Genomic DNA, 11,762 nt, shown 5'->3' with positions numbered 1-11,762 from the left:
ATGTCTGCCTCTGTCTGATGTACACTGTACATGACTAACTGTCCATATAGAGGTCTGTGGAAAAGCCTTCACTATCGGAGGCTCTTACATAAACTGGAATCTAGATGGAACGAGAATGATGATCGTTGAACAAACACACCGGTCCAAACTTCACTGTCAGTGTAGCAGGTGAACTTTGGTTTTATATACACAACAGAACCTAAAGAGAAACAAAAAAAGATAATGAGCATGCAATTTACTTATTATTTAAACAGAGCACAGATGACTCACTTAGATGTCAAAATTTCTTTAATGTGAATATTTTCTTATTTCTTCACTCCTCTACAACAGGAAACTAAATACCTTTTGAGTTGTGGACACAACAAGACATTTTGACCGATCAACATACCATTTTCTGACATTTTACGGACCAAACAACTAATAGATTAACTGAGAAAATAATCAATTCAAGAATGAAAATAGCAGCCCTATTCTCAATTTATTTGGTTTCCACACCGACAGCGGGCCTGTTGGTAAAAAAAATGCACTCAGTTTAAGCATTATGGGGTGATGTGAAATGTGCTCTTCCTCTACTTCTCTTTTATTCCAACTGTCTGGCACTATTGTGTCTGTGTGTCTGATTTTTGCTTGTGTCCTCATCTAAAAGAAAACAATGGATCACTTTATTGTGTCCCGGTAGGAGAGCATGAATGTGTGTGTATTTGTGCTTGCACTTGCATTTTTTGACAGGGTGTCTTTGTCTGTTTCAGACCTACATATTCACTGACGGTGAGGACAAGGAGCTGAGGATGAGAACAGGTAAGAAGCTTGACAGTCCTAATAGGAAATAAAAGTGAAGTTCAAAATGTTTCTTTATTTGTTTTAGTGTAGCCATACTATGTAGTGACCCAGCAAATCAGAGTAAACATGCATAACCCTTTGTTGCAATAATCAACAATAGAATATAGCTAGGGCACCAAATATCTTTTTTTTTTTTTTACATTTTGGGCAAGTGAGCCAGTTAAATTTGAGTAATTGTGTATAACAGTATCTGTCTTATCCATTACTTTTAGCTTACTATTTAGACTTCGCTTGCTGACTACTTTTTACACACTCAATTGTGTGCAATTGTGTAGTCAAGTTAGCTGACTAATATAGTGTGGTCTAGATGTACTCTATCTGTAAAATGATGTGTGTGTGTGTATATATATATATGTAGATTCCAGTTTATATATATATATATATATATATATATATATATATATATCCAAAATTTGTCACTAACTTCGCGACTAACTTATATAACACATTAGTTTAAAAACATCTTAAAAATACATTTAAAAAAAGAAAGAAATCCCCAATAGACCCCGGCGCTGTCGGTCAACTGGGGCCAGTGGACGTGCAATACACTGGCCGAAACCCTGCATCAATACAGCAGTATCAGTTTAATAGAAAGTCTGTATTTTTGACGGTATTGAAAATAATAACTTCAGGGTTTCTTAAATACCCTGCCATACTGTTATGCCTTGATACTGCCCAAGCTTACTGCAAGTACACACAAATGGAAGAAGAATGTTAACATTTATGATGCGGTATCTCCAGTGCTTATGTACTATATGTGAATCATCTGCTACCAACATGTAAGATACTGCAGATACACAGCAGCATGGGATTGAACTGTGCTGTCCTCTGCTGTCTCATTACCAGGAGCTAACATCATCAACACTAACTGCTCAGCAGCTCACACCCGACAGGCTCTGTGCTGCAAGATGTCTGTGGAGTACGATAAATTTATCGAGTCTCAGAAGAAGTGAGTGAAATGTATTCTGGGCCTGATCTGAACAGACTAGTTAAACTGCAGGGAAGCATTTAATGTGTGTGTGTGTGTGTGTGTGTGTGTGGCCTGTCTTTACACTAATTTGTACACATACAGTCATACATACATGCACACTCAGATACAGTCTACACAGATTTTTGTTTTTGTACATATGAGTGTGGAACTGTAGTATACATTTGTACTCATGTATCTTCTGTTGTCCCCCTGTGTGCTGTAGGTGGTTCTGCCATGTGGATGATGATAACTATGTGATCCTGCCCAGCCTGCTGCGGCTGCTCTCCTCCTACCACCACAGCCAGGATGTCTACCTGGGCCGGCCCAGCCTGGATCATCCTATAGAGGCTGCAGAGAGGGTCAAGAGTGACGGATCGGTCAGTGTGCTTGTACCTTGTTAAGAGATTCTAGCTTCACAAACTGACAAATATAGCAGCGAGCAATGAAGCCAAATCTGTGTGATGCCACAAAAGCATCAAACTTCTTTAGACAAGTACAGCCCTAACAGCTGGCTGTCTTTGTCTCATTTCAGGTGTCTGTCAAGTTCTGGTTTGCCACAGGTGGAGCAGGTTTCTGTATCAGCAGAGGCCTGGCACTGAAAATGAGCCCATGGGCCAGGTAGGTCAGGCACTCACCTGGTCTTTGAACTAATTCAAACTGTTGTACCTTCTGAAGCCAGGGTACTCGCGTTGCTGCGTTTTGTTATAGAAAACCAACGTTTTTTTATGTACAGCAAGAACAACCCTGTCTGTAAGCTGTTTCTAAGAATGTCTGGACTTGTTGTAGTCAGCTCCGGTATGTTTTTTAAGGGGGCTTTGACACCTGAAAGTCCGAACCAAGGTCCTGACCAGGGTTCATGTTTTAATATTTGATCCCGTAAGTTTTGGTTTCATGCAGTTATGCAAGCGCCCTAAAGACCTATACATGACAAAACTACGGCCTGTTGTCATCACATACGTGAGCTGTGTCTCCTGACAGTTGTAACTGATTGGTTTGTAGACGGGCTTCCCCGTCCTCTCCTATCCTCTCTCTGTGTCGGTTATTTTCCAGCTGACTGCTGCTCTCCCCGTGCTGCTGCAGCTCTTTTTGTTTTGTTGCGTTGTTGAGAAGCGAGACACGGGAACTTTACTTGGGGTTTGAGGAGCTGCAGCATTTATTCAGAGACAAACTGAAACCTACACTGTACATTTACTACCACTTAACAAGTAAACTGCTGATATATTCTCTGCTCTGATAGCAGACAGCTGTCTGCTCTGAGCGCTGACACCGTTACCCTCTCTCACGTACACACTAAACACTGAGCTGTTCCTTAACGGAGCTTCCCCGGTCTTCTAACACAAATATAGCCTGCCAGAGCTTCCAGTATTTGGTCCGAAAGTCCGAACCATACCAGAAATGCTTTCACAGTAGAAACAAACCGGACCGTGGTTCGGTTTGATCCGGACCGAGACCACCTCTTTTGGTCAGACCAAATTTCGTCCGTTTGGTCCGGACCGTGGTACGGGGGAGGTTTCACACCTGTAATTTTGGTTTGGTTCAAACTCAAAAGTCCAAAAGTCCAGACCAAACAAGGTAGGTGTGAAAGCCCCCTAAGTTTAGATGAAGACGGAAATAATCACAGTGACAGTAATGTCAAGAGAACAGGAGTTTCCAGAGGGTGACATGAGTCTCTGTAGTTTAAAAGCATCATGTAGCTTCAATGCATTGTGAGCTAAAGTGGAAACTATTTTCTCTGCCTCCTCTGTTCACATCACCATCTATTCCTTAATTTGCAACACAAAAAATACAACAAAATCTGACATTTAACCCTGATGTGTTCCTATAGATAGACAGATTGTGCTTTGAAATAATGACCAAAGGCATTCTAGTAAATGTAGGAAATCACTAGTCTGCTGCGGACCAAACAAAGTGGTTAAATAATGGTTGTATTGCCGTTCTTCTGGCTTATGTTGTGGTTTTGAGGCACTGAACAGAAAACTTGCAGAGCCCTTTGTATCCATGTTGTAATTCATTGTAATATGATTTACTGCTGTCACCTGGGTGTTTTTCATTTTCATATAAGAAGATAGAAGCTTTCAAACATTAAACCCCCGCCTTGCGCATCTATCTCCTGATGAAGCAACCGGGCTGCAGTTCTACTCCTCCTTTTCATGTTAAATAAAAGCATCTGCTGCAGTGATCAATTGTCAATGATACATTTTCACAGCTGATGTATTTCCATCCCCTCTGTCAATATTTTGCAGTCCTACATAGTCCAAAAATATTTGACCCGAACTGCCTTTTTTATTTTCTTTGTTTGCTGGTTCAAAACCTCTGTGTGGCTCCACACTAAATAAAGAAACCCCTTATATGACCCCAAATCATTTAAAGGTACCTTTTAGTTGTATGCCTGAGTAATATTACTTAGGAGGAGTATGTTTAAGAATGGCTGCTGTAAACGGCTGTTGTTGGTGTGAAAACACACTTTGCTTCGTAGGCAGAAACCGTGTCCTCTGCTTTCAGTTTGGGGAATTTCATCAGCACAGCAGAGAGGATCCGACTACCAGACGACTGCACCATCGGCTACATCATTGAAGCGCTGCTGGAGGTGACCCTCACACACACACACCTCTTCCACTCTCACCTGGAGAACCTACAGAAGCTGCCCACGGACACAGTGCTGGAGCAGGTGAGTGTGTGGTTCTGTGTACAGTATAGTCTTGCATTGCCAGATCTATCTCCACAGCGCTGTGTTAGCGCTGGAGTATGGTCCGCCTACAATCATGTTAATAGATTGAAATAGCATGAAATAGATAGCGGAAGGGTAGGGACATCAGATGTCAGGCTGTCAGACTATAAAAGCACATGTACATGTTGGTCTGTCATCCTTTCCATTGAAATACATTGATTAAATTAATTGTTGTCATTGAATGATGTTTACAGATTGACTACCTTCTTCTGGCACTTTCATATGAAAATGTCAGCATCAATTATATTTTTTATTGTTTGTGTTTTTCCTGAGCTCCTTTCATCATCTGCTCTCTACGAAGTTAACCGTTTGCATTTTCTGTTTGTTTTGCAACAGGTGACTCTCAGCTTCGGAGGCTTTAAAAACAGAAGAAATGTGGTCAGCATTGTTGGAGGCTTTTCACTGGCTGAGGACCCCACAAGGTAGGCATATTAATAACTATTACCGATATTACTAATTTGGCCCTTCTGTTCCTCTACAACCCAGTCTCACAGCAGTCCGTGAAATGTTCACGTAATTTGATCTATTGATTCGTGTACACGGACACATTAATCTCGTTTTCTTCGTGATGGTCAGCACGTTTATTAAACTAATGTATTTCAATGGGAAGCATCTTTGGTGATCACAGCACGATTCTTTCTGCCAGTCAGGCTGCAGCAGAGAAGCTGGATAGCTTTGCTATTATTGGTATTTTTAGCCCAATAACCGCTGTTTTAATCAACATTTATTCACCAGATCTTATCATGGTTTATATGTGTTTCTTTTAATGTTATTATTTCGGTCTTATTGCCAGGGAAGCTGGATTCCTTGGTTGTTTATTGATATTTTTAAAACTATAACACTACATCTATCAACATTTATTTAGATGTTATCAAGGTATTCATTTCTATATTTTAATAATATTTCAGTCTTATTACCGGTGAAATATTACAGTATGCTGTAATACAGAACACTATGATATGATCCGAGCGGGGCGCATTCAAAGCCCATATCCCACAATGCAATGTGGGCATTCATATCAGAGAATCGGACAACGATCAGTGGGTCTTCAACGCCAGTATCGCTTCAATGTACATATTTAATCAGTGGTTTTGTCACCAGCAACAACACGTTGCTCAGTTTGGTTGCAGTAAGTTATGCACTGTAATAACGTTTCAAAAAATCAGCGAAATACATATAAACCATGATAAGATCTGGTGAATAAATGTTGATTAAAACAACGGTTACTGGGCTAAAAATACCAATAATAGTAAAGCTATACAGCTTCTCTGCTGCAGCCTGACTGGCAGAAAGAATCGTGCTGTGATCACCAAAGATGCTTCCCATTGAAATACATTAGTTTAATAAACGTGCTGACCATCACGAAAAAAACTAGATTAACGTGTCTGTGTACACAAATCAATAGATCAAATTACGTGAACATTTCACGGACTGCCATGAGACTGGGTTGTCCTCTGCACACTCCCATGGCTCTGTACAACATGTATTAATCATAGGGCTGGGCGATATGGCCTAAAAATAAAATCCCAGATTTTTTCAAAAAAAATCCGATTTAAGATTTAAATCGATTTTTTCTCCCCTACTTAAAATCAATCTGCAGAAGACAAAGAAATTGTTCAAAACAAGTTTTAACTTTATTTAGTTTTGACTCATACACACACATGGGGCATGTATACCATTATGATTATTCATGCCAATTTTGTGGAAATATAAATTGGTTTGAGTGTTTTCCCTACCACTGTTTTTGTTTTTTGGAGGGGGGGAGGGGGCTATATATTCAACAACAACAAAACGGATGCGTGAGATAAAGCTGTTTTCACACATACAGGTAATTCACTTCTCGTTCCTCGCTAAAAGTTCAAATCATTTTAACGTTATTGCGCACTAATGCGCAACCTTGTCCCTGTTTTCATCTGTTGCTGAGTAACGTACATTAACATCCCATGGTCTCTTGAATGTAGCATACCTGTAGCAAGCTCCCTCGTAGTAGCTAACTAGCGGTAAAAACAAACATCGAAGAGGAGCTCCGTGCTACAGAGCGGCGATTGCTAGTTGTTTAAGCCGCTACAGACCTCCGTCACAGCTCGGTCGTATCAGCGGCATTTAGTAGATGTGTCGAGCCGCAAAAGAGTTCCTCAACACCGCCTCTGGTGCCCCGCATGGTGGTCCTTCAGGTCAGCGGTAGCTGGTGGTTCAGTTATCCGAGAATAGGTGACTCTCAGCCAGGGACAGAGCACCGCGAGCTGCCGGTCATTTTGGCGGAGATTACGGATAAGTAAGTAATGAAACTACTAGTTAAGAAAAGAATTAATGTTAGTCCCTGTCGCTGCCATGTTGTTTGTGTATCTCTATGAGGCAAACGCGCGGGGCGAGGGCTGAGCCTGTTCGGAGCTACGGGAGCCCAGAGGGGAGCGTCGGCGGATGTTAAGGAGAAAATCGATTTTCATTTAAACAAATCAACGTTAACTACACATTCGAGTTAATCGATAAAATCGATTTATCGCCCAGCCCTAAATTAATCATATACTATATCCATGAGACTTCAAACTAGGGTTAAAGCACTATTCTGAGCCAAATATGACCTTACAAAGTAGTTGTGATTCATTGAGGTGATCAACCTCTGGTACCATGAACATTTGCATTATTCTGAGGCAATCCTAAGGAGCCGTATCACAAGGGATCAAAGCTTTTTAATGGTACTAAGTTGGCACTTAGTTTTTTGTAACATTTTGTTCTGTTTTTATATTTGTAAGAGCTATTCATGATACTTTCCAGTCTGTTTAGTGATGTTGGAAAAATATATTAAGAGTTCCTCTTCTTACTGTAGATGAATGAGTTTAACTAATTGCAGTGTACACTGCATGCACAATATGTGGACATCTGAATCAGAAAGAAGGTTTATTGCCAGAGTAAGTTACACTTACGAGGAATTTGCTTTTGTGAATGGTGCATACATAAACAAACTAATTAAACATTAATAATAAATAAACAATAAATACAGAAACAAATGTATACAGTTAGCTGTTTAACATAAGAAAAAAACTGAATGGATTGAGTGCAGAATGTGCAAAAAAAAACAAACAAATATAGGCCTGGTTCACAGTCAGCGTTCCAGTTGTGTTGGATGAGGTTGAAGTCAGGGCTCTGTGCAGACCAGTCGAGTTCTTCCACATCAAACTGTACTATGATGGAGCTATAAGACTTCTCTTATCAAAAGTAATCATTGCGCTCCTCTGCAGTAATATTTAGGGAAGTATACGTTTTAGGTCAAGTCAGCACATGTCACAAATGGTGACAAAAATCCTAAAAACGTGTTGAATTGATCAGTGCTACACTTTTTTGTGCATAAGAATCCCTTTGAAGGCTTGTACTCTGGGAAACACTGAACGCTTGAAGTTTGCTCTTGTGAGAGTAGAAGAGAGAAGTTAATTTGTCCATGATGCTCTTCTCTTCCCATCCAGGTTCAAGACGGTGCACTGCCTTCTGTATCCAGATACTAACTGGTGTCCGAAGCTCCAACATCGCCACACAAACTGAAAGACGCTGGGTTTTTATCCTGTAGCACTCATACCTGCTAAACATTTATTCCACTGCCTCACCCTGCCATGTTGGGATCAAGTTAGGTTCAGCTGGAAAAATATGCCATGTCACGCGTCATTTGGACGATGACTGATGTAGCCTCACCTCATGCTTCATGAATGCAGTGCTAGTGGTAGGTTGTTTTTGTTACCCCTCAGAGGCAAAGCTATTCGACAGGCAAGGTGTATATAACTCCTTAACTCAATTTAAATAGGCGGAACCAAAGAATGATTTGTTTCTGGCTACCGGAGCATGTGTGTGGGTAAAGCCACTAGTGGCCAGAGCCGTATTACCCCCAAAAGTAAATTAGCTTTTGAGAGTTGACTATAAACGCTAACCTCAATGTTCCTTAACAGAGATACACAGCAGTGTCCTAGATAGTTTACCAAATTGTATGTTCATGTCATGGCCATCAGGTAGAAATGTTTCAACTTAATTCATGAGAACATAATTTTTCATGATTTTCCCAAAGTTTGATAAGCTTTCTTAGCTTGGTCATCGCTATCAAGAAGACTCCAGCTAGAGCTGTGAGAGAATGCCGCATTCATGTTATATGGTTTAGTCTGTAATCACGATCAGCAAAATGGGAAAAAATGGACATGTCATCTTCCTAGTTGTAATAGTTTATTTGATTTTACCAAGGCACGCAATTGGAGTTAAATAATGGGAGGGTTTTCCATTTGTACGCTTCTGTCGACATCTGCAGCACAAGAGTCCTAGCATAGGCTTTGCCACTGTAGTCAGGATCCAACGCTGCACCCTAGTTGCTGAATTAGCCCAATGTCAAAAACAGCTTTTGCATTGCCTCCGCTATTGTGTATGTGTTGTGACGGCTCACTTTGAGGCTCACTGCAGTTGGATGTTTCTTATCTCAAAGCTCTGTGGGACTCAGAGTAACTTCTCTCCTAAAGTTAAGGGACACGTCTGTTCTCTTTGAGCTATTTTCAAAGAGGCAGTTTTTTGTGTGTTAATGACTCAACCAGGAGAATTCCATGCCCATCTAAGTTGAATAGGCAGCCACTTAATAGTTTCTCCATCTGGAACCTTGACCACCCCACATACTGTATCCCAGCACATGTGGTACTCCGCTGGTCAAGTTAACTCACAGTGGATAGAGACAGGAAGTAGGCAAAATGGAAGCCAGTACTTTAAAACCTAGCACTCTTAATAAATGTAGATGTAAATGCTTTCTAAGTTAACTTCTTTTTCGAGCTAGGCAAGCTAGTTATCTTAAAGGATAGGACAGTCTATCTTAATTCAACCCTCACACGGCATATGTATGTTGAAAGAGCAATGAGTCGCTGTAATTATTCCTCCTCTCCATAACAGCTGTGAACGTTAATCAAGTGGGTATCCTTGTTCTGGGAGTCCCATGTGGGTTTATTACAGGTGTTTGATTCCCGTCAACAAACCTACATGGGCTACCTGGAGGAGTGGCTCCACCACGGCTCAGCAGAAACGCTGTAGTATAAAATTCCATCTTTGTGTTTCCACAGACAAGTGTAGTGCAGTGCAGTCTCGCTATAAAATAATCTCTTCATGGTCAGTATAGACAGATGAGTAATGATTACGGCCTTTTTGTAACGTACATATCGGTGTACATATGAGTGTTGAGACAGACTTAGCCACTTACCAATTCTACCAGTATTGTGACTATTTCTTTGCTATTAAAAAATAACTTGCATATCTACAGTTATAGTGATACATGTCAAAGAACTAGTTTCAACCTGCCTTTATGATTGGTTCAGTGAAGGAAATATTAGATCCTTTGGCTAAATCCACTGTGTTTTAACTTTAACATTAGTGAAATGGGCTAGGTTACTGCCCAAGACTACAGAAGTGATAATCCTAAAAACTGATGACTATACAAGAAGTCGCTGCATTCAGAGTTACTGCTTTGACATTCATGTTAGCCAGATAGCTAACTAGTACTCTAAAATCTAGTGGCTCTTTGGCCCAACCAATGATAACACGTCTACAAAAAGTAGTTCTGAAACTTCTCTGCATGTCAGTGTCATGCTTCTTCCGCTGAGTGGAGAACCACTTCAGCCAAACGCTCCAGTGTGAAGAACTCGGCAGTATTATCATTGCCTTGAGTTGCCTACTCTCTTAATGAGGGCATAGATGTTTGAGTGTTTAATGAAAGGCCTTACTGTCCTCCATCACAAACCACTGTCTTATTGTCATTTCACCACTTTATTATTTTACTGTTGACAGGTTACCCCAATGTCAATATAAAGTCAAGATTGTTTCTTTAGAATGAAAGATTGTTGAGGTACTTTTAAAGAGTGTGATTAAGATCTATTGAGATTTTCATAATTATTTGGTCTCAAACATGAACTGAATTGATGTTTGATATGACCATAAACAACAGAAAATCTCGGTGGAAGGTTTGTATGCTGCATTTGTATTGCAGTTATTTCAGTCTGTTGTAATTGTTCTGATGCGTTTGTGTTCTAGGCCAAATACCTTTTCTTTATATTAGCCTACTTCTAACAGGCCCATCTTTATGGTTTTGCACTACTTTGATCTTGTCACTTCCTGTATGTTACCGACTAGTTACATGTTACAATGTTGGTGTAAATATGAGTGAACTTCATTATGTATCCTTTCTTTGCATAGGTTGTAGTTTAGCTCTGCATGTTTCTTCAAGGCAGAGCCACACTGAAAGGCAGTGTGTTAGTGGAGCCAAAAGATATCTCAAACATATTGCTATGGGATTTGGTTTGGGAATTCATGGTCCCCAGGGGGTGTTGCTATTCATTTAAGTGACCTTTGACCTTTTGTTTAACACTGCCATCAGGTCAAAATGTCCTGTTAGCCAACACTGTGTTTGTTTTTTGGGTTGGCATTCTTCTGCAAGTAAATGTGGCGGCCAGTGTAGTAAATGATTTTAACATATGATATCTTAAAATAAGGCAGGATGCCCAGCTACCAGAAGTCTTAAAATGAGATTAAAAGGCCAATGTCAAGGAATTTCCTGTTTCTTGATAACACACAGGCAAGATCTAAATGCTATCTGACACAACGTATGACCTTCAAGTTGACAGGCATGTGTGTTCACTACGGCTGCACAATATAAGGAAAATACTGTATGTGGAATGGGATAGTGTTGTTGAATATGGCTAACGATATTACTTGCGATAAATAAACAGATATTCAAGTGTTCTCAGTTCCGCTGCTTTCAGTATTCTGCTAAAATACAACAAACTGCTTGTTGAATTTAAAACAAATGAAAGAAAATCATTACCAACATTCTTTTATTGAACAAATTGAACATTGAGTTGACTATAAAAGGCAGCACAAAAGAAAAGTGACAGATATATTTTAAAGTGCGGTAGTCTACTGATATTTTCTTTCAACTAACACAATAAATCTGAGTCTCTTTCCCGATATGTCGCAACCTTTCACAATGTGTTTATTGCACCACTTGAAATCACAATGACAATTAAAAAAAAGCAATATATTGTGCAGCCCTAGTGTTAACCACTCTCCAGACTCTTACTCCGGATTTCCACTGAATGCAGAACGTCTGCGGACCGGCTCCGCTGCGGAACGGCTGCGTGCTCCGCCGTCCGTCAATACCCACCAGGTCCGGATTTGTTGCGGCACGGCTGCGGCCATGACTGACAGCTGTAGTCACGA

General features: G+C 40.3%; 1 protein-coding gene across 1 annotated transcript in view; it reads left to right on the top strand.

Annotated features, from left to right (window-relative positions):
* The window catches only part of rfng (RFNG O-fucosylpeptide 3-beta-N-acetylglucosaminyltransferase), a 25,390-nt gene extending 14,338 nt beyond the window's left edge, over nt 1-11,052 (top strand). The window contains exons 3-9 of the mRNA XM_031323954.2: nt 750-798; nt 1,687-1,789; nt 2,034-2,187; nt 2,343-2,428; nt 4,313-4,478; nt 4,875-4,960; nt 8,000-11,052. Coding sequence (XP_031179814.1) covers nt 750-798; nt 1,687-1,789; nt 2,034-2,187; nt 2,343-2,428; nt 4,313-4,478; nt 4,875-4,960; nt 8,000-8,075 — 720 coding nt within the window. The 3' untranslated portion in view covers nt 8,076-11,052. The remainder of the gene's footprint in view (nt 1-749; nt 799-1,686; nt 1,790-2,033; nt 2,188-2,342; nt 2,429-4,312; nt 4,479-4,874; nt 4,961-7,999) is intronic.
* Nucleotides 11,053-11,762: the final 710 nt, after the last annotated feature.

This window comes from Sander lucioperca, chromosome 22 (assembly GCF_008315115.2).
Source record: "Sander lucioperca isolate FBNREF2018 chromosome 22, SLUC_FBN_1.2, whole genome shotgun sequence".
Taxonomy (NCBI): domain Eukaryota; kingdom Metazoa; phylum Chordata; class Actinopteri; order Perciformes; family Percidae; genus Sander; species Sander lucioperca.
Note: the sequence above shows the minus strand (reverse complement) of the source record. Positions and strands in the feature narration are given on the sequence as shown.